At 32.1% G+C, this 23,836-nt stretch overlaps 3 protein-coding genes across 3 annotated transcripts; 2 read left to right on the top strand and 1 right to left on the bottom strand.

Moving 5' to 3' along the window:
- Positions 1 to 1,810: 1,810 nt before the first annotated feature.
- LOC118038441 (probable CCR4-associated factor 1 homolog 11) lies at positions 1,811 to 3,043 on the top strand. Its single transcript, XM_035044791.2, has one exon. It carries the CDS (start codon positions 2,022 to 2,024, stop codon positions 2,892 to 2,894), a length of 873 nt encoding a protein of 290 aa, XP_034900682.1. The 5' UTR covers positions 1,811 to 2,021; the 3' UTR covers positions 2,895 to 3,043.
- A 5,585-nt stretch (positions 3,044 to 8,628) lies between these two features.
- Positions 8,629 to 10,529, top strand: LOC118038431 (transcription repressor OFP13). Its single transcript, XM_035044777.2, has one exon. The coding sequence runs from the start codon at positions 8,942 to 8,944 to the stop codon at positions 9,743 to 9,745; it is 804 nt and encodes a 267-aa protein (XP_034900668.1). The 5' UTR covers positions 8,629 to 8,941; the 3' UTR covers positions 9,746 to 10,529.
- Positions 10,530 to 21,263: 10,734 nt separating this feature from the next.
- LOC118038425 (transcription repressor OFP6) lies at positions 21,264 to 22,242 on the bottom strand. The gene has a single exon (XM_035044770.2). The coding sequence runs from the start codon at positions 22,105 to 22,107 to the stop codon at positions 21,514 to 21,516; it is 594 nt and encodes a 197-aa protein (XP_034900661.1). The 5' UTR covers positions 22,108 to 22,242; the 3' UTR covers positions 21,264 to 21,513.
- Positions 22,243 to 23,836: the final 1,594 nt, after the last annotated feature.

Here is a 23,836-nt window from a genome sequence, read left to right as displayed (position 1 = left end):
AGGTATGGTGACTGGTGAGGTGTAATTGCTTTTTTCTTTTCTTTTCTTATGTACAATTTATTTAATGCATAAAAAGCTACTATCAAAAGCTAGGTTTTTTTGTTTTTTTACACGAGTCTATCCCAAACACATCCTCAGATGCGCTCATTATTTTATTTTATTTTATTTTATTTTTCTTTTTGGTTTGGGTTTAAAATGCTCTTATGCTTTTTGCTATCAGCAATTTATGCTTTCTTGATGGCTTAGAGCCAGCCAAATTTAATTGGATTCTGAGGAAGTGTGAATAGACGTGGATGGATCCCATATAACTAAAAAGTATCACCATTTCCCATTACTATATTCTACAATCATTGAAAAGGATACAATTTTTCTTGACTAAAAGCCAAGCATCAAAGTTCATTGTACATCCCCCCTCGATTATTTAATCGAAACAATCTTTAATCTATGACTAGCATATTGATAATAATAATTTTTTTTAAAATATACAAAATATATAAAGAAAATAGAGAATTTTTTAAGTATATTAAATCAAGCCGCCATGCTAGATCCAATAGAGATTGGATCTGACAGCCGGATCCAAACTTCTAGGTCCTATTACGGCCAGATCCAAATTTAGAAGACAAGACCCAATGTATAATAGTCATTCAGCATCTGCGATCTCTTTTTACCCTTCTCCTGGAGGTCCCACTCGTCAACAACAACAATTCCATCATCATCGACTGACCTTCTTCTCGTGGCCATCTCTAGCACCACAACACCAAAGCTGTAAACATAAGTTTTCTCCATAGGGATGGCAAAGTATATATATTCTAGAGCCAGATATCTCATCCTTCCAACCGCACATGGGGTCTGATGAAGAATCCCATGGTCAATGAAAGACTTATACAAAGCATTAGAAATTCATTTCTTTGGTAGGATCTTTGAAATCTCATAACTTTATTTATATGGTCAAATGAAAGGGGTTAGAGCCATACGAGAAAAGGCTTAACTTTAACTTTAAAGCGCAGAAGTTGAGATTTGCATTTCAGGTATCTAATTCTAATGTGATTATAAATTATAGGCACTAGATCACGCTGTCAAGTCAGATCTAGAATCTTTTGGACGTGATTTAGATCTAGCTGCTAAGTCAGATCTAACAAGTTTTGGCACAGAAAACAGAAAAGATAACACCCCTCAATAATATTTTTTAACTTTTTTTTTTTTTAAAAAAGCAAATACAATGCCCATCATGGCGCTACAGTGTCATTCACAGTACAAACACTATATTTATAGTGTGATCGAAAATGTAATGAGTGTATTATTCACAGTAAATACACAGTATTTTCCCCGCGTCTTTTAAAGTGTAATATAATTTGTTGGTTAGCCATCGTAATATAAAATATAAATTTTAATTTTATAATGAAAACTCATTTTTTTCTTTTTCTAGAAAATTCATTTTAATAAAACTTGCTCCCATATGAAATAAAAATAATACATAATACTACTAATATTTAATTATTTGAAAATAATCACATATTTTTTTTTATATTTTTTAATATAATATTTGATTAGTGTCTCAAAACAAAATATATACTTTCCGTCAAAACAATTTTAGAGATAAATTTATCTTATATTTATCTCTTCAAATAAATATATTTTTATTTTAAAATATTAACCAAATACAATTTAAAAAAAAAAAAACACACAAGTAAACACCAACCACATCCAATTCATTGGCATTTCCATCATTTAAACCCAAACAAAAAAGAATTCTAATTATATGGACAAACAAATAAAAATAAATAAATAATAACTATATTGCACGTTTCGCTTTACCAACTTGTACCCCCATTTCTGATTCTTAAACAACAAAACCGCCTCCCTTCGTGACAACCCCACGTCTCATCTCCCTATAAAAACCACGGCTAGTGAAATCTCAATTAAATAGAAAATCAATCAACATCAACCCGAAAAAAGCAACCCTAACCATCCTGACCCGAATTTTAAAATTTTAATGCCCTTTTTATAAACGGATCCAAAACATGTCAAACTCCGATGAACAGCCGCCGCAACGTGCGAAGACTGTCGTGATCCGATCTGTCTGGGCAGACAACTTGGAAGAAGAATTCAAGCTGATCCGATCCGAAATCGATAGATACCCGTTAATCTCAATGGACACGGAGTTTCCTGGCATAGTTGTCCGTCCTGCCGCTGGAGATCCGTATAATCGGCAGAGCGGCCCCAGGGCGCACTACTTGAGCCTCAAAGCAAACGTTGATCTCTTAAACCTGATCCAAATCGGACTCACGATCGCCGACGAGGATGGGAATTTACCCGATCTAGGGCTTAAAGATGTTGGGTTTATTTGGGAGTTCAATTTTAGGGATTTTGATGTGGCGCGTGACGCACATGCGCATGACTCGGTGGAGTTATTGAGGCGACAGGGGATTGATTTCGAGAAGAATCGTGACATGGGGATTGATTCGGTGAGATTCGCTGAGTTGATGATGTCGAGTGGACTGGTACTGAATCACTCAGTGAGTTGGGTAACGTTTCACTGTGCATATGATTTTGGTTACTTAGTGAAATGTATGACTCAGAAAATGCTGCCTGAGGAGTTAAACGAGTTTTTCGAAAGAGTGAGGGTGTACTTTGGAGATAGGGTTTATGATATAAAGCACATAATGAGGTTTTGTGGGAATTTACATGGTGGGTTGGATCGGGTATGTAAGGAATTGGGAGTGGATCGGGTTATAGGGAAGAGTCATCAAGCTGGCTCAGATAGTTTGTTGACATTGCATGCTTATCTGAAGATCAAAGATAAGTATTTCTTGAACGATAAAAATGATGGTGGAGGAGGAGGAGGGTTAGACAAGTACGCCAACGTTTTTTATGGTTTAGAATTGTTTGCTTGATTCATCTTTTTCTTTCGAAAGTTGGGTTTGTACACATTTTTTCACTTTGATATCAAGTTCTAGTAGCAGTTCTCGATCATACTCAACTTGTTGAAACAATAGCTAGCATTGTGACAACTCTTTATGGTTATTTTTTTTCTCCCCAGTTACCCCACTCGCTGCAATGATGATTAAAATCTAAAAATAACAAAAAAAAAAAAAAAATCAAAAACATATATATTTTAATGCATTAGCATCCTTTAGTTTTCAATGTGGTTAATTATTAGCACGTTTATTATTCTATGGAGTTATTGTTGATGTTGTATTTTTTTTAAAATAATCAATATATATATATATATATATATATATATATATAAACACACAAGAAAATGAGGACAAATCCAGTTCCTTGAGGAACATGCAATTGTAAAGAAAAGATTTGGCTATAAATATTGAAAAATCTTAGTTATGAGAAAGGGAGCATTAGCATATATATAAAAAAAAAAAAAGGGGGTTAGGAGGAGAAATTAGTGAGAGAATTAGCTTAAAACAAACCTAAAAAATACACTATTAAAGCAACCACAAAACCATCGCTCCAAGCTGCCCCTCGCCTAAAAGGAGAAAAAACAAACATGGCCCCCTAATGACCACCACATAAAAAAACACAACAATTTTTCTCTCTCCATGCACCATTCAACACACATTCTTACATTTTCAAAAAAAGAAGAACAAGGTCTTCTCCTTCAAGAAGAACAAATAAACTTGTCACCTTCATCTTCTCTACTAATGGTTTCCCTCTCACCAGCTCTAACCGAAGTCATCTCCTCACATCGCCAGCAACAATAAGAGCCATCATCATCTCTTCCAACCCGCAACTAATGATCACATCATCTCTCAACCATGGCTACATACTCCTATTTTTCCACAGCAATGTTGCCCTTCTCCCCACAGTAGTCACTAGCCATTGTTTCCTTCTCCATTGCCTACTCACATAGTTGGTGACAACAATTCCAACACCTAATTAACAACATCTCTTCTTCAGCCAAGAACTTTCAAACCACTATGACAACACTAACACCTCCTCCTTCACATCTTAACCATGACAACAACACCAAGTAAAAGTGGAAGAAACTAACTTGAGAGAGAGAGAGAGAGAGAGAGAGAGAAGCAAATTTACAGAGAGAAGAGGAAATAAATTGAAACATTCCTTGTGTGTGTTTCTTTTTGCAGGTAATGGTAACACTCACCACTGGTATAAACATGAAAAGGAAGAGGGGATCTATTTGATCCACCGGGTGTCGGTCGTCCATGAGCGGCAATGTATGAGCCCAAACACTAACAGTAGTAGTGGCGCATGCCTAACATGCGCCAGTGGTAGATCCAATATCTTTCCTAAAGCTGCATCAACTCTTGCACCACATTCTAACCATTTAGGTTTTTTCCAACCTCTTTTAGAAGGTCTATTTTAGATTTTTTAAGAAAGATTTTTGATATGTTTTGTCATGACCTTGATTGATATTTAGGGATGATTTTGTAAATATACATGATTGTAGGGTGTGTGAGTTAATTAGTGAAGAGATGTGGATGTATAATGCATAATATTTTTATTTTAGCATCTGTTAGATAAATGGATAAAAATAAAAAATAAACATGAAAATACAAAAAAAAAAAAAACTTAACAGCATTTTTCAATTTGCATCATGGCAAGGTTCTTTTAAAAAATAATTGTTTTTTAATATCTTGGAATTGTATAAAAAAAATAAACCTTTGTTTTGTTCTTGATAAAAAGGAAAAGCCAATTTTGTTTTTCATACAATAGCATTTTTTTTTATTTCTCATAGCGTTTTACCAAAAAAAAAAAACAGAGAAATACAAAAATATTTTGCTTGGATGTTTGGATTTTATAACAAGTTTTTAAAATTCATTAGAACTTGGTCTAAATTTAAAAAATTCTAAAAAAATGAATTTGTTTATTTTTTATATAAGAATTTAGAAACTTACACGTAAGATGTATTTTCAATATTAAAAAAAAACAAACTAGGCCTATAATAAATAAAGCAATCCCATTCTATCTCTTCTTTTCTTTACTTTTAATATTTGAAAATTACGAACTTATTCGTGGTATTAAAGGAAAGAAAAAAATAAAATATATTTTAACATTAAAAATGCTAGGTTTGGCATATAAAATCATGATACACCTCATAGAGATAAATATGTTTTAACCAATAGACAAACCAATAGTTAGAAAAACGCAATATAGCTTTAGTAATAAATAGACAAATAAACAGTGCAGCTTACTCTAGGTATGGTGTATTAGGGGTGATAATGTTTTTTCTATACATAACTAGTCTCCTTATCCAGGATCTATAAACAAGTTAAGGTTCCTAATGACCAAAATACTAGGTAGTAACTTTAAACTTTTAGATAATTAAAGTATAAGAATTCCAAACAAAACCAACAATGCAGCGTACCTCAAGTATAACACTTAAGAGGTGATTGTATCTTTTTTTTTTTGCATAACCAGTCGTGTACTATATAATATGTGTTAACCAGTTAGGGTTTCTAATGACCATAATATTAGGTGACGACTCCAAAAACCAAACTTTTTCCCCTTTAAGAGCAAGATGCCAAATATCTTTCTTTTTTTTTTTTTCTTTCTAGAAACTTAAAAGTCATCGCAATATTGGGTGTGACATTAAAGATGATTTGGTGACAATATAATAGGTACCCTTATCATTCATAAATTTGACTTGTTTCTTTTTACCTTAATTGACGATCATTATCATTCATTTTCCATCTTGACTTTAGAACTCATGGATAAACCTTTTATTTTCTTGCTTTGACAGCTTGTTCAATCATTTAAACCATAATCAATAAGTCAGTAAAGTGTTGGGCTGCAGTTCTAACTAAGAACTCAAAGTATGGTGTCTTTAACATGTTGATAAATAAGTTAAACATCTTCTTTTCTAGCAATAGAGGATTCACCTAAGTAGCTACTATATGCTACCTTTAGGTGACCTTAAATATATATTATTTGTCACCCATTTTCATATCTTGCCGGTTAATTCTATCAGATGCAATATCCATGTTAAATTTATATTGATTGACAGAGGCATTTATCAAGTCTTTTAATATTTTAATCTTAATGGAGCAACACCACCCAGGCTTTCCTCGAAAAAATGGATTAAGAGTTTATCATCACGGATGACTTTTGTCATCTTAGTTCAATACACTTTCAAATGAGTTATTGGGCACTACGTACTAGTATATTTAGCAAATTTTTGCACTTTGAACTTCTTAAGGACCACTATGCTTGGAGTTAAGAACATTTTAAAGGCTTTAGCTAGATCATATAAATTAGTTCTTTTAATTACCTTTAATCTCTCTTAAATGGAAGAAAACTTATCAAAATCCTTGTTTTTTTTTTTTTATCACCTTTTCCATATGGGTTTTAACATTCAGGTCTACAGTTGGTGCTGACTAAAAAAATAAAAAAATGTAGTAAACTGGGCCTTTAGCGAGGTGTTAATTGCATCCAAACTTTATGGAATGAAAGTGAAGGGAGTTGCTTATTTAGATATGGGTTTCAACATTCATATCTACAGTTGATGCTGACTAAGAAAATAAAAAAGATGTAGTAAATTGGGCCTGTAGCAAGGTGCTAATTGCTCCAAACTCTATGGAATGAAAGTGAAGGGAGCTGTTTGTTTAGGTACAAGTTAGGCGGTAACTACAGGCTGAGTAGAAGTTCCTTCTCTAGGTCTAGATCTTAAGATTTGTTCGAGCAAACCAGTGAGCTTAACAATATCACCCTTCATGTTTTTCATCTCCCTTTATTGGGCTTCCAACTGTGTCATTTCTTCATTTTCCATGAACCTTTTTTTCTAAATTTAGTGTTTATGGATTTTAAGGTTTTAGTTTGTAAGGGTGGACCTATATTTCACTTGTAAATAAAAATCAAACAAGCTTGAAAAGCAAATAATTATGAGATACTTTTGAAAAACAAAAGGTAAATTAAATATAAGTTCACCCTTCGAGAGTGACAATGGTTGTCATCTATAGATTTGTGAATCTGATGTCATCATTAAACTAACGAGGGAATCAATATCCATCTTAGCTAATTTGTAATTGCTTAGACTCTTAAAGAATCTATTTGATAACCTTTTGTCACCCAAAAATCCTAAAATTCTAGATGATACATGTCGGGCTTTCTTTGATACAACTTATAGATGGTACATACACCTTAAGGATAGATTCTATTTATTAAATGAGTATGGGTAAGTTTTCTAAAATGGTCTCAAATCTACCTAGTGATAGTCCTTGTAGGGACAATATAGAAGCATTGCAAGAAACACTTAAAGTATTTATGTCTACCATTACTAAACAAGCACTCATAGTTGAGTTTGGTGTTTTACGAGCCACAACCCGTATCAATAATCATATGTTATACCATTAATCCCTCCACCTAACCAAAAAGAATGCATGCTCTAAAACATTAAAGCATGTGATGCATGAAAGCATTAATTCATATCTAATAGACAATGCATGAGCTTTGTATATAAAATGCATTTTGACAATTAATGCACAAACCAACCAAACTAAAACACAACAATCAGACATGCAACAAAGGTTAGGCTACAAGTAAGTCCCAAGTGGAGTCTCTATTTTGTTGCACTTGTATGACATTGCGACAATCATCCTTCTGGATCAGGTTTTGGGTGTATATTTTTTAATGGATTTGCATCATTTATCATCATTTAAACCAACAAGTTATAGCTTAAATGACTTATCTTGCTGCTAAAACATAACGACTTAATGTTGAGATTGTCGAACTCTTTCGATTGTACATAGAGTTAAAATCATAGATAAGTGGTACATGTGCTCCCTTTTATTAGCCCCACGGTCCAAGCGAAGACTTGTTCCCTCCTCCTCCTTCTTTAACCCCCTCCATTTTAAATGAATTGTATTTGAACTGATAAAGTTCTAAATTTATAATGAATATTTTTATTTTATTTTAATTATTTTATACTATGTTTAATTGATTTTTAAAAAATATATATTTTTAAAACATTAGTAATGCTCTTACCAACAAATTAAGTTCATCGGTATATTCTAGAGAATTGGAAAAGAATTACTGCAAATGTCAGTGTCACTGTTTAATCACCAGCTATTTAATTCCGTTAGTAATATTAAAAAAATCATCAATGGAATTATATATAATTTTTTTTGTCGATGATATGCCATATTCAAATAAGGATATACCGACGAAATAAATTAAGTAAATTTTTTGTTTGACGTGCTTATTTTATCTATACATCCAACGATAATTATTTTACCAACAGAATTACAAATAAAACAAGAATTACCCTGAAATATTTTTCTGATGAACAATAATTATCTACTAGCCTGTCGGTAAAAGTCATCTTAACAGACTAAAAGTCTAATTATCAATGAAATATTCGGCCAGTAAATTTAAAAATTTTGGTAGTGTAATTAATTTAATGATTTATTCTACCCCTCAGTAATTATCATATACATACTTGCGGTAATTTATTAGACTATTTGAAAACTTTCAACATTCAAATATATTCAAGTTTTTACACAAGAAAACAACAAAGCTTAGCTAGGTCACGTAATTGAACTACAAGAACCTAGAAAAGGAAGAGTTTGTGACAGAGAAATATAGCAGTAGATAACTCTATTTAATAATAAAAAAAAGTACCATAATATTCAATGACTTCAACTGAACGACATTTACTTCAAAAGCCCAAAATTTCAATACACAGAAAAGAAGGTGTGAGAGTCCCCACCAGCCCTCTCCAACCAGCTCCCCTTTCCCTCCTTCTCTACTCTCCTCTCTGCATTTATTCTCCTTAATTATTCATGACCACTTCTTCAAAATCTGCTCTCATAATCCTGCCTCTCTGAATCATAAACCCATAAAGAACCTTTCAAAAAATCTACCTTTCTCACCGCCAAAACTCTTTTGAAACCAACTTATAACGTTTCCGTCTTAAGCAATACATTTTAGGCAAAAACCAAGAACAAACGAGTTGGTGGGCAAGAAAATGAAGCTCCCTTTTCTCTCCAAGAATAATGCAAATACGGATCCCTCATCAAGAGCTTTATGGCCTTGGCCTGCTTATTGTCAGCAACCAAGAACACTCTCTTTTAGTTTTAGAACAAGTGATGGAATGCTCAAGACCATTACCCCAGGTTTCTTAGATGCTACTAACAATGATGTGGTGGACAGTACTACACCTGAGTCATGGTTCACCAACTCCTGTGAGTCAGCTAGCTTCTCAACAGCATCAGATGATCAGTCAGGAGCTGGTGAGTCTGTAGAGACAGTGATCAAGGGCTTGAGGTCAGAGAGGCTGTTCTTCAAACCAGGGGAGACAAACTCAATCTTGGAAGAAGCTAAGGCAGGTGGTGAGTTTCCATTTAAAGAAAGCGTGGTATTGTCAATGGAGTCTCAAGACCCTTATTTGGATTTCAAGGAGTCAATGGAGGAGATGGTTGAAGCTCATGGATTAGCAGACTGGGAAGGTCTTGAAGAGCTTTTGTCTTGCTACTTGAAGGTGAATGGAAAGAGCAATCATGGGTACATCATTGGTGCTTTTGTAGATTTGCTTCTTGGTCTTGCTATGGCTTCTTCTTCTTCTTCTTCTTCAAGTACTATCACTACTGCTAGGACTACGCAACATCATGTTGATTCTCCTTCTTCTCCTTTGTCATTTTACACTTCTTCTGCATCTTCTGATGATTCGTCTTCTACTCCTTGTTGTGTATCCTCGTTAGGAAATGAAGTTGATATAATCAGTCCTTGTTTAACTTCATTAGAAGCTGAAAATGAGATTAAAAAATATTAATTAATAGATGATGCTTCTTAATTACTTCTCATATATAAGTTTCTGTTTCATATTTTGTTAAATTTGTGTAGAGCAATTGATGTTAAAAAAAATTCCATGCTCTCTCCCTCTCTCTGGTAAGGGTGCACATGTGTAGAAAGCTTGCACGAGCCATCATGGAAAGGTACTGTTAGGGTTGATATCAGTTTTCTCTCGGTGAATAGAACTACCCAAGGGATTCTAACTTGCTCTTGCTATTTATGGAAAATTATATTTCGTTATTTTTTTATAGCACAGAACAAACGATTTACGTTTACACATTGATATAAAACTATTTCGATTCTGAAATTACTTTACAAGATCTCTCTAAAAAAAAAAAAAAAAACAAGAGGTGTTAATTATAAAATTACCTTACTTTTAATCCCAAGTTCACTTTATTTCTTTTTATTAATTAGAAAAATTTTAAACATTAACCTACACAATTTAAAAAAAAAAACAAAAACAAATAACAACCATAGATATTATTTTTTAAAATATTTTTTAAAAAATTTTTTAAAATTTTTTATAGGAGCAATATTAAAAAATTTTAAAATATTAAAAAATTAATTTAAAATAAAAAATGTTTTTGAAAAAACGATTTCAACGTAAAAATAAAGCATGAATAAGCTTTTAATTAATGAATTTGTTTGGGAAATGAACCACTATTATATTGAAGGAGTTTTCTTCAACGGCATTGTGTTATAAATGTTCTTGGGCTGATTTCCAGCGAGTAGCAGAGTATAATAAATGAGGAGGTATATTTAAAAATTGACCATGAGAGATGATACCATGCAACACAAATCACAGACACGCACGTGTAACCACTTTGATGGAGCAAGATCGGCCATTGAAAGCACTGACAGATGGGGTTGATGATAACTCATAGCCGTTGGTTTTAAATTTGATGGTCATAATCGATTGATAGGTACATTTCCAGCACAGAATTTTGGCGTGTTTCTTACAATCTTATCCTTGGCATCTGCAGCATCTTCGTCCCTGTAATAATAAGAGCACAAATATTGAGCCATGCTATGTTTTCAAATATGCTTGTATTTCATGTGTCTTCCCATGTGATTTTAATTCTTTTACGTTTTAAAATATTATTTTAATATATTTTCAAGTAAAAATTATTTAAAAAAAAACTACTACTATAATTTTAAATGTTTTTTAATATATTTGTCAACCGTTTAAAAGAAGAGAGTATTAATAAAGGGAAACACTTGCATTTTCCATCGTCAGAAATCGGCAATTAATCAAAGTGAAAGATGTTGGTCGTTTTATTAAAGACATTTACGATCTCTTGAACATGAAATATTTGTAGTTCCATGTACCCATGTAGTCTGTCTGAGAATCAAATAATTGGAAATAGCTTTTACAAGAAAACAAAATAAAAAATCATGCCTGCAATTCAGTCTTGTAATGGGGCTAGATAAATTCAGATAAGAACAAATTAAAGGTTCCTCATGATTTCAAAATAACGAACAAGATTTGTAGGCATGCATGCATACAAATCCTATCAGGGAAAAAAGATAATGACCATAAGATTTTGAATCCACTTTCTCTCAAGCAAACAAAATGCTGAGAGAAAAAACAAGAGGCCATAGTCGTACTGCAACCGAGTGAGGGACAATGTTATCATCGGTGACAGCAAGAGTGGTGAAAACGGGTCCATTGAGATATTACAACTTGCTTATAGGATCTTTCCAAATTTGATTAAGGTAGTTAATTACATGTTTAAAATAGTAATTTCTAGCTATCTAACGAGAGCATACTATGCTGTTCGTCGGGAAAAAAAATACCATAAAAAATTAAATCTGCAAGCTTTTTTATTGTAATTTTAAAAATATAACATCAAACTAAAAAAAAAAAAAATTCAACCCTGATATTAAGATTTCAAATAATTAAGATTTTAAATAATTATCATCAAACTCTCCTCTTTAAATTGTATCCATTGAAACCATGAGTAAAGAGTTTTGTTGCTTAAAAGTGATGAAATCTACAATCTTTTCTATCTTCTTATCATTTTTTGATTACTTTCTCTTACCTCTCTCTAATTTAGGAATTAAAATGTTAGCAAACTAAGACTTTGAACCAAAATGAAAATGTTTAGAAACTATAGGGATTGTGTAAGAAAACTAAAAATAGAAAGTATAAGGATGAAAAGGAACTTTTCTCTGAATTTAGATTTAAACTAGTATTTAGTTTTCTTCTTGTTTTACACTTTAGTTTCATTTGTTTCAATTTTATCCCTTTTAAAAACAAATTGGTCACGAATTTGGGCATGAAATGCTATATTTGAAGAGAAGAAAAGGTTTAAAGACAAAAATAAATAAAATTTTAGAATTATGAATTGTTACCGTGAAAATCCGGCCTATATTTTTAAGTATTTGTTGTAATATATGTAATTACAGACTGTGGAAGCATGTTGCTTGTTATAAGTTAGATAAGGACTTCAAGTACTATATATTTCCCTGGATAACACTTAGACGCAATCGTTCAATTTTGATCAAAGGCGCAAACAGGAATTGCCTAACTTTCATGTTACCAGCAATTGATGATGTTAGCTGTGTACGTAGTTCTAATCAACTTTAAGTTATTTAAGAAGAGTTAAAGTGTGTTTGAGAGTGTGGTTGTGGTTGCTTTTTAAAGTGTTTTTTATCCAGAAAAGTATGCCAATAATGTTATTTTATTTTTAAAAAATTATTTTTGAAATCAGCACATCCAAAATAATTTGAAAATATCAAAAATATATTAATTTCAAACAAAAAAAATTAAATTTTATAAAAAGTGTTTTTCAAACGCAATTCCAATGTTATTTTATTAATGGAGAGTGAGTTTGACTCGCCTCTTTGTACACTGACTACAAAACATTTCATTAAGCAAACTATTTTAACCCATCTCTGATAGATTTCCACTGCATGATTAATCACTTGCTCCTGTTTATAGCTGATTTTAAGTTCTTGCCTCGGTGCTGAAGCTTCTAATCCTTGTGCCATGGCTATTTAAACATAATTTCACGACAAGCAACGTGGAGATAATGCTAATTTAATGTTGGAAGGGTTAGGTTTTACATTAATAATAATCTGACGATTCTAATACAGTTGTAATATTGCTCGCAAGATACAATATACATATATTTATTCACTAGTGTGTGTGTGTGTGTTTGTTCTTGATCTATTTGCAAAGCCTAGCAATAGGTTTTATTATCCCAAATGGATCCAAAACTTCTTGCCTTGTTTTCTCCCTGAAGTTTCGAAATCCTATATTAATAAGATCGCAGTTCTCGAGGAAAAGCTTGCATTACCTAAGGAAAATGTTGTTCATAGAGTCAAGTTCCTCTAAATGATTCGTTATGAATTTAATATCTATGAATTAATTGCTCAAAATCCTTATATGTGTGTGTGTGTGTGAATTAAATGGGAAATGGACAATAGCAAATATACTAATCACTTCTAGTAAAACAATATAAATCATAAGATTATTCTTTATAAGATGACTATAAATCTTTCTATTAGCTATTAAATCTTTCTATTAGCTATTAAAGTTATTGCAACTCTAAATTATTTAAAAGTGCAAAATAGATGAATATGTGTAAGAGAATTAATAGATAAACAAATAGAAATTAAACAAAAATATGATAGTAAGATGAATTAATTGATAGAGAAAATACTAAGACTTTTTGGTTAACCAAGCCAAACTATTTTTAAAATATGTTACTAAGTATTTATCTTTTAAATTAATTATAAAATATTATAATCTATCCAAAACCCTCTCTCGAGTATAATTAAAGTTACCTACATGCACAAATTAAATAGAGGTTTTTCATTTAATTCAGGACATGCATCCTAAAAAGATAGTATATATGCATACTCTCTAAATATCAATCATTCAAAGGCATTAGATACAATAAATTGTACTTAATAAATAATAATAAAAACTTTAATAAAATAAATTCGAAATTCAAGAATATCATGGAAAGGCTACATTGAAGCCTTAACAATAATATTTAACTCACAATCAGATTATTTATAAACCATAATATATTCCTATAAAATTTCTTATGAAAAATAAAAAAGAATAGAAGTTTTAAGAAAAAAAAACCTTTGTCTAAGTTGAATTCCTTAATCGTTGTTAAACTCCGAGTCAATCACTCTTTTCTTTTCTTGTGCCTTGTTTTATTGCGAATTTAAATGGTGGAAAACTCTTGCCTATCAGCCCATGATTTTATAAATTAATTTCTTTTTATATAAAAATAGATAAAATTAAAATTAAGAGTGATAAAGATGATACACAAATTTCATGGAAAATCTTAAAGTGTATAAAACAAACAACAGTAATTGTAGCACTCAATAATCAAATTAATATTTAAAATAAACCAAGGGGAGCAACGGTGGACTTTTTGATGACCGTCTCAGACAAACAAACAAGCTGTATAGCCGTTCACTCTGCAGGCTTAGACCTGTCGGCACCTTGAAAGAAGCTACGCTACAAATCTCTTACAAGAAAACAGCTAAGCTTTGTCATGGTAATTAGTGAGATAATTACTCCATTTCACGAGAGAAGATTAATTCCTACGAAATTCTTGACCGAACAGTATAGGAGTTGCCAAGTTGGTCTGAGCCTCGCAGCCCGGTCCTGTTTTCTATCGAGGGCCACTTGATTTTTTGTAAAATAAATTTGATTTTCATATCATTTCTTTAGTTTTTCTTGGGTTTCATGACGTCATATTTTTATAATGTTAAAAGATTAAAAACCTAACAAAGCCTAAAGAATACAATTATTGTTGTGTTTTAAAATGTTTGTTTACTTAAAAATATATTAAAATAATATTTTTTTTTTATTTTTAAAAATTATTTTTAATATTAGAGAATGAAAATGATCTAAAAACAATAAAAAAAATATTAATTTAAAAAAATTTAAATTTTTTAAAAAATATTTTTAAAATACAAAAAAAAAAAATCTGATTAACATTGTTGAAACTGTTATCTAGCAAAAAAATAATTATAGATATACTAACAATCTATTGATATCCTAGAGATCAACTTCAATTTATATCTCACATACGAATTATCAAATTTAAATTTAGAAAACATATACACATACCCATTTAAAAAAGATCAAATTATTTATTTCAATAATATATTTATGTCAACAAAATAATATAAAAAAGAAATGTTATCCTTTTAAAAATCCTGTTTTTTCTTCACCATCAAACTCTCAAAACTCTAGTTTGCTACTCAAATCTTGTTCGCAACAGCTTCTCCTTCAACTCGATGTCGTGGCTAACACTCTTCCACAAGACACAATACTATAAAAACGTTCGGACTTGAAGAACACAATTCACACTTAACTGCTACATGCTCAATAGTCAAATAGATGGCACCAAGATATCCAGTGCCTTTTAAACACACTTACACTTCTGAAACCAATATTTTGGCAGAAAATCTAGAATTTTCCAACTAGTTCCAAAGAGATCAACTCCTCCTCAGTTGGTTAGACGATTCCTATGATGTTTGGCACGCTCTTCTTCAAGCTTTCGGCTCAGGCCTCAGTGCTCGGCAAGTGCAGTTACATCTGACATTGCAAGAGCTCACCTTGGCAGACAAAATCACGTCTCAAATCCTGAAAGAAGAAAAATTGATTGCTGATGAATTAGCTGCAGCAGGTATGCCTCTTGGAAAGGCCGATTTAGTGGCAATATTTTTTGATTGCTTCCTATCATCACTGCTGTTTCTACTCGAAGGGATCATGTGTGTTTTCATGAGCTATCGGGGCAGTAAGTTGCTAATGAAATATTTCTCAAGAGCTCTAAAACCTCTATTAATTCTGGTGGTAATGTTGCAAGACAAGAGCCATCCATCAATTCTGTTCACACGACAAATCAGAGGAACATGAGATTTTCCCAACAGTAGTAGTCCACCAATAAAGGCAATCGCTGGTTCTTTTAAGTCTTCTCGTCAAATCAGTGGCTTACGCAATCACGCTACAAAGTGGTGCAGAAAGCCTCATGACAAGCACGATGACACCCTGGGGCAAATATGGCTGTTTCTAGCAACACTTCTGACTGGTTCCCAAACACTGCTGCTGCTCGTCACATAACTCATGACTTAGCAAGTCCGTACATTTCTGAAGAGTACAAAGGTAAGGATTAGGTTTTGGTTGGTACGTAATGGCAATGGTTTGACTATAAATCATATTAAATAAGCATTTTCCTTTCTGATTCCAAAAAGCTCAATCTGAAACATATCCTACATGTTCCACATGCAAAAACAATTGCTTTCTGTCAATAGATTCACTAGAGAAGATGGTGGCTTTTTTTCAATTTCTTTTTAATTGTTTTTCTATAAAGGACGAGAGAACCCATAAAACCTTACGAGAAGGACCAGCTGAAGATGGAATCTATATATATCTACTTCCTAGGGTTGCACTACCGTAACTTCAACAAGGAGCAAAAGCCTTCATCAGAGTGAAAAATCAGCTTGAAGGATTGGCAGGCGGGTTTGGGAAGTCTGCAATTTCCATCAGTCTTATCTGTAATCAAGAATTTCCAGTTGCCTTGTTCTAATTCCCTAAAAGTATCTAAGCAAAAATGTACTTTATATTGCTTAGGGAAGTTTAGTAGGATTACTCTACCTGGTACAGGATCACTTACAAGTGAACCATTATCCTTGGTTCATGTTGATTTCTAGGGTCCTGCGCCCTTTCTCTATCATTCATCAGAGAACGTTATTTCTTGGCTTTTTTGGTTATGAATGCACCAATTTTTCTTGGCAATATCTTATTAATGGAAACTTAAATGCTTATAATCAGATTGGGGGTAGAGTTTTGCATGTTCATTCTTACTTGCAGAAGTTTGGAATTCATCAATTGATTTCTTGTCCCCATACTCATGGGCAGGATGGTGTGGCTGAAGGCAAATTTTTTGTTTTGGGCATATGCTTTCGCTACTTCTGCTCTTTTAATCAATCGAATGCCCACACCAGGTTTGAATAGCACCAATCCTTTCAGTAATTATTTAAACAAGCTCCCTATTATAGTTTCTTGAAGATTTTTTATGCACTATCTATCTATTACTTCGGCTCCTTTCTCACAGTACCCCGCATCTTAATTCGAGGATAACGCCATTAATTATTGACTTACAAGCTCCTTTCTCTAGCAATGTTATCTTGAATCCTTCAGTTATCAATCTCTTTGTGGATTTGTCATTATCACCCTCTGAATAGTCCATTCCACAATCTGTTGTCCCTTCACATGAAGGTCGCCATCACTCAATTGTTCTTTGCCCATATACCATGCCGGAAAAGGCCAAGCCACCGTCTCCTATTATTTCCTCAGTGGCACGCTCTTTCACTGAGGCTAAATATAGCGCAGTAGATAATGTCTCTACCGAAGTAATTTGGTTAAGGTCTTTACTGAAACAAACGGGGCAGGATGCTTCTCTAGCAATTGAGGTTTGGTGTGGTGACATTGCTGCAGCTCTGAATGCACACTCTAAATGCAACGGCAAATGTATGTTTTTAAATTGTTTTTGAAAAACCAAAGCTGATGGGCTTAGAAATTGATTCGAATATATCATTTAATATTTTAAAAGAAAAAAAGATAGCTAGTGCAAGTGTCATGAAAAAAATCATGAAGCAGAGAAGAAAAGTATGACATGATGTTGTTTTGAAGATGGTGAATAGAGAGCGACCCATGAATGAGACTCACTGTCCAAAATAATAAATAACTTCCATGAGATTTGTGACTAAACAAGAGTGTTGATGTTTGTGCCTGTCATTTTCTCAGGACTTTACATGTTTTTCTTCATTAAATGCATCGTTTTGTTACGGTCAGCAGTAACCTGAGCTGCTGTTACCTAAGCGTTGCAATGATGAACCATTTCGCCTTTTCTGGCTCTCTGATTGTATCGTATGCATCAATTATTACAAATTTTCAAGTTATTAACTGCGCACGCAATGTTTTTCTTACCACCTTAGCCAGATTTTAAAACAGTTTTACTGGTAGTTAATTTTAAGTTCTGTAAAAAAAAAAACCCACATCATTGGGTTCATGGACTTCGACAATCGACCATTGCGAGCATTAGCCCAACTTCTAAGTCAGTCCGGAGAACGTCGAGGCTCTAGACCTATGATAGACCCGTTTATTACTGGGTCATGCCCGACCAACAAGTACCCAGGGCTTAGAATTCCTTAAAGATTAGGCTCGATCATTTGAACTTTCCAAGGTTTCTGGGGTTTTAATCTAGATATTCAATCAGATGAGTGCTGGTGTGTTTCTTTTATACCTTTTCCTTATGAATAAATCTTGCTAGCATTAACATGTGAGCTGTTCGATAAGTTTCAAGGGTTATAATCTGTGGTTAGCCTCCTTGGTTTCTTACTAATGGGACATGGGTGCCCTACGCCACGCACCTGTCTCTCTGTGATCATCCAAAAGGACCCCAAAATCATACATTCATATTACAAATTTGTTTGGGAAATAACAATAAAACATGTACATACACTAACAAATTACATATAATAATAATAATAATAATAATAATCATAAGTTGACATTTTAATGTGAAAATTAAAAAAGATAAATTTACTTACAAAAAATAAAAAAAATCCACAATAAATTAAAACACGAATCTTGTAACTACAAAAGTTAAAGAATGATTGCTTGTGTTAAGAAAATGGGGGTATTTTTAGGGGGGCGGTTATTTGCAGTTGAGGGTGGGGCAGTTTATTTAGATGCAAAGATTGGGGAAGAAGAAGGAGATATATGGGAGGGGAGGCAACATGGTGTTATATTAACTTTTATCGATGGAATCACCGATGGAAATATTTTATTGGTGATTCCATCGGCAATTTAAATGGTGAATGGATCACATCATTGTACGAAGATTCTCATTTGAATCCCTTGATAATTCCGTCGGTAAAATCACCAGCAAAAACTTCCACATCATCGAACTATTTTTTGTTTCTTCAAAATTCTATGTATTTTATATATAATTTAGTTGATATATACCAATAGAATTACCGAGGGATTTACATCCGTCGGTAAATATCACCGTAAATTTTGGTACATTAGCACCGGAAAAAAGAGAATAAAAAAATAACATTATAGAAAATATAGTTTAACGAATCATAGTAACATGTTTCACTAGTGATTCTATTCAATTGTTAAATGAATTTGCACAAATTACAATTAAAAAAAATGAAAGAGAAGAAAACAAGTTTTTGGATGGACACTAAAACTCCAATAATAATATTATTTATATTTTTTAAAAATATTTCAACAAAATAAATTTAACAACTTAACTTCAATAAGATACTTCATAATAATTAGAGTGGAACACATAAACCATTTAAAGTTAACAATTAATTCATTTACTTTTGAATAATTCGTGTAATACATTTCATAACTTGATGTTTTTTTTTTTAATGTGTTATATTTGTCTCATTAAAATTTTTTAAATGGTATCAAAAATATTATCGTCAGAGTTGCAGTATACCATAAAGTGTTTTTTCTTTATTTATTCTCTCTTATCTATGAGCTCTCTTCGTTATAATTTGTACAAGGAGGCTATTTAACAATTAAGAAGAGTTATTAGCTAATGAGATATGCTCATCAGTTATTGGGTGCGTTTATTTATCCTTAGCTTTTATGTTTACGATATAAAAAATATAATTAGATGTTTGATAATGTATTAAATTATAAGGTTTATCAAAATATTAAATTTGAAATATAGTTTTTATAAAATAGTTTTTACATGATTTTTTAACTTAGTTATATAAAATTTTGTTTGTTTTTATATTTCAAAATCATTTTTTTAAAATTTATTTTTTTTATTTTTTTCTTTACTTCAAATTAAATTTTTTATTATTATTTTCAGATCATTTTGATGTGTTAATACCAAAAATAATTTTAAAAAAAATATATAAAAAAAGTATTTGAATTCATTTTCAAGTAAAAAACACTTTTAAAAAAACAACCACAACTAAACATTTTATATATGTTTTTTTCTACACATAAACTTTAACTATAATTTTTATCAAATACTATTTAAATTCAAGTAACAACATCTCACTACATTTTTTTTTAAATTTATCTTTTTTGAACTATAATTACAAAAACTATCTTAAAAAATAAACACACTGATAAATTTTCTAAATATTTTATAAGCTGTTTTATTTTTCTAATTTTTTTTTAAAAAACTCTATGAATCTTCAATTTAATTTGCTGTTTGCTGCACGTTATCATGAGCGATCTTCAGCAATCCACAGATCCTCATTACTGGTGGGAAATAGTGCATGCATCAAATCAATTCCAGACATCGCCATAAATGACAATAAAACCTGAAACTCTAAGCACAGTTGTTTTCCATAGAGATAATCATCGAGGTTCAATTTAATGGCGGTATTGGGAAATGCTCAAAGTCAAGTCACGAGAAACTTTATGAGCCCTAATTTATTTCCCATTAAAAATGCATCAAACCAACTGTCTCCCTCCTCTTCCAACTTACTAATATATTTCAAATCCCAATGCCATTGCCCTGCACCTATCTTTCCCCACCATGAACAACGCTCTCTTGTCAAAACCTGGCAATGATTTTGACCATCTCCGCCCTGGTCTGGTCCCCGTCCCAATCCCTACCTTCTTAGATTTTGAGTTTATCTGCTCTATTAACATGCCTTTGGCTAAAAAACCTTCTCCTATGCTTGGTTTAGAGGTTCAGCTCTTCAGCTTTGACTGTGCCAACAATGTACCCCTGGCTTAGCTGCGGTAGCTTCTGTAGATGCAAGTGATGGTTGTTGAAAACAAAAGAAAAAGACGATGACATAAAAGTTGCGGAAATAAAATTACAAAAGCTTGAAAAAAGTAGATTTTCACTCGAAATGGAAACCCTTAATTTGTGTGTAGAAACATGCAAGTGCACACGAGACCGATTAAAAAGATAGAAATATAAAATATATGTTTGAAGCAGCTTTGAAGTGGAAATAAATTAATGGATGTTTGAAGCAGTTTTGAAGTGAAAGTATAGAAAGACATCTCTTTTTTATTTCCACCATCGCAGTTGGTTATTGTTTAATAGCCTTTTAAACTTCGAGGGAAGAAAAAACCTCGCTCTTGGGGCCAATAGGTGCCTTGAGTGCATATACAACTGTGTTTAACACTGTCTCAACTCGTAAAAAAGTATTTCAATTTAATGATTTAATATAGCAATAAAGAGTTACTAAGTAACTAGCTATCCGCACTTCACTTGTTGTAAATTCTTTTGTTTCAAAAAAATAAATAAAATCGGGTATGTATGCTATCTTAATGTGTTTAAGAATATAATTAAAAAATTCTAATTAAATAAATCAATAATTATTTAATAAAATAAAAAAAATCATTAATAATAATAAATAATTATGCATAGATTTATTCACAGCTTATGAAACATGAGACATTAACAGTCGGATTTGCTTATCCGAAAGACAATTTCATGAGGAGCAAGTAGCTTAGATAGATAAGATTCTACAACTCCAATATTTGTACTCTTGTCATCACATAAACCAACAAAGGTACAAAAGTTAGAAATGTCGAAGAGACATTTTTGCCATTACATACACAAAATGCCTAAACTAAAACATAAGATCTCATGTTAACAAGGAAAGAAGACTTCCACTTTATTAATCGACCGTTCATTCTACAAACGAATTATTTTGTACCCGGACAAGACTTCACGTGCAGAGCAGCAAGAACCATCTTCACAAGTCACGTGACTAGCAGCCATAGTAATAATGCGGCTGCTTCTCGGAACCTGTAGTGGTATTAGACCTCACAGAGAAGACTCCATTCCAGATCTCAGTGAAAGCTCTGACGATAATCCCATGATAATAAGGCGAATTTAGCTGCAAGAAACAATCAAGGAGCTGTCTAAGATCATCCTTTGAGTAAATCTGCTTCTCCAGTATCATTTGCAACATTGAGTGTCTAAAATCCAGATAAGGGTCATCGGAATCTTTCTCAACGGCAACGCTTTCACCTCCAACACGCCCAAATCCTCGCACGGATCTTGAACACGTCCCGCTGTTGTCTGTGTCAGAGAAGAAATAGGGTGGCGTGTCCATTGATGGAGAGAAAGTGGACGGGGTGTCATGATATTCATGGTCGTCTCGAGATTGGTTTGTGGTTATTTTTGTTGAGGAGGTCGAAGAAGAGGAGCAGTAGAGATCCTTCTTGTGTTTTCTGTAAGTGGGGGTTTGGAGTTTTGGTTTTGGCTGGAATATACTGGAAAGTTTTGGTTTCTTGCAGCTGCTACAGCCTAAGTTAACCGAGACTGTGTTGAAAAGGAGCTTTTTCTTGTTAGCGGCCATTGTTGATTGTTAAGAGTGCTTCTGTGAGAGAAGGAGAGGTGAAAGGAGACTGTTGGGATTTCCTTGAAGAGCGCCTGAGCAAGCGAGTGAATAGAGATGAGGCATTTGACTGAGGGAGGGGAAGGAGGGGAGGGTTCTCTATAAATCCTGCATGCCTTTTGATGGGGCCCCGCTCTACTATGATATAACGACTCGTCTGTTGGTATTCATGTATCACAGCATGATCTTGACCGTACACGAGTTATTCTTGATCAGGCAAATTTGCCATGATGGAATGATAAATCCACTGTTGGACATGGCTCCAAAGGCACATTGGTAAGCTGTCATGTTATATACTGTAATGTCACAGTTGTCTTCTTCTTCCTAGTTTAATCCAGGTAGGTGCCATACCATGATTTGAGGACAACTCTAAAGAAGATAGATTCTCACATAAATAATTACAAGAGACGATGATTATTGACCTTTTTCCCATACAGGTAAGGCCTCGAAAGTAAGGGAACTGCTTCATCATGGTAAAGCTAGGAATCTTGTTAATTAATCTCAATTTATTCTTTCATAAATAGTCTGATACCAAAAATAAATTAAAACGATAGTATGTTTAATACAAATTATTTATAACAACTTTTTTGAAGAATATATATATATATATATATATATATATATATATATATATAACTTAGAATCCATAAACCATTAAGTTAAAAATCTTAATTTTTATTAAATTCGAATTTTGACTCAATTTTATAATAAGTTTTTTTTTATTTAAGTTAATAATTAATTCTAATCAAACTTATTTATGATTTTTCTATATGTAAGAAATTTAAATCAATTTACAAAAACCATATCAAACAAAACCTTAATCAGAGGTTAAAATTTTCAACTTTCAACTTATAAATTTTACTTTCACTCTATTTTCTTAATTAAAATGATTTTTATACATATATCTTACATAAATATTTTTAATTAGTTTTAATATAAATTCACATTTAATTGTTCATGTATTTCAAGCAATGTTTTTCTCTAATTACAGTTACAACTGCATTTATACTTATACCCACAATCATACTGGTAGCCACATTCAAAACTACATTAATTTTTATGGTGATATTTGTTTGAGGTTATGGTTGAATTTATTTTTTATTTTTTTAAAATTAATTTTTTTAATGTTTTTAAATCGTTTTAATATACTAATATCAAAAATATTTTTTTAAAAAATATATTATTAAATATATTTTTGAATAAAAAATACTTTAAAAAACAAAATTTCCCACCAAATAAATCTTAAATCAAACACACATCTAATGCTAAACTTCTAACTCCAACCAATTTTGATAGAAGATAAATTTTTTTTAATTTTATTATTGAAAACATAATCAAGTTTTGTTTATGATAAGAGGATTAGTGAATAAAAACAACAAATCTAAACTAATCTTTGCTTCTTTGGCAACTGAAACAAGATAACATACACTGAAACCTATGAAGAACTCGAATGTGTTCTTCATTTCCAAGTAAACTCCTCTAGTTTAATGCAGGGAATGGTGAAAAACAACTTTTCATTTAGTAAAATATAAAAAGTGAAGTTATTATTTTAATAGAAGAACACAGGATCCTTGCATTTTCCTCCCTGCCCTTATAAAAGCAGCAACATCCAGCACCAATCTGTAGAAAAAGTTGCTTTCCAGCTTTAACACTGGTAAATCTTCAACCATGTACCATTGAATGCTTAAAA

Source organism: Populus alba, chromosome 16 (genome assembly GCF_005239225.2).
Source record: "Populus alba chromosome 16, ASM523922v2, whole genome shotgun sequence".
In the NCBI taxonomy this organism is placed as follows: domain Eukaryota; kingdom Viridiplantae; phylum Streptophyta; class Magnoliopsida; order Malpighiales; family Salicaceae; genus Populus; species Populus alba.
Note: the sequence above shows the minus strand (reverse complement) of the source record. Positions and strands in the feature narration are given on the sequence as shown.

Excerpts from the sequence above, each read along its gene's own strand:
- LOC118038431 (XM_035044777.2), top strand. The coding sequence starts at position 8,942 with ATGAAGCTCCCTTTTCTCTCCAAGAATAATGCAAATACGGATCCCTCA.
- LOC118038425 (XM_035044770.2), bottom strand. The coding sequence starts at position 22,107 with ATGGCCGCTAACAAGAAAAAGCTCCTTTTCAACACAGTCTCGGTTAAC.
- LOC118038441 (XM_035044791.2), top strand. The coding sequence starts at position 2,022 with ATGTCAAACTCCGATGAACAGCCGCCGCAACGTGCGAAGACTGTCGTG.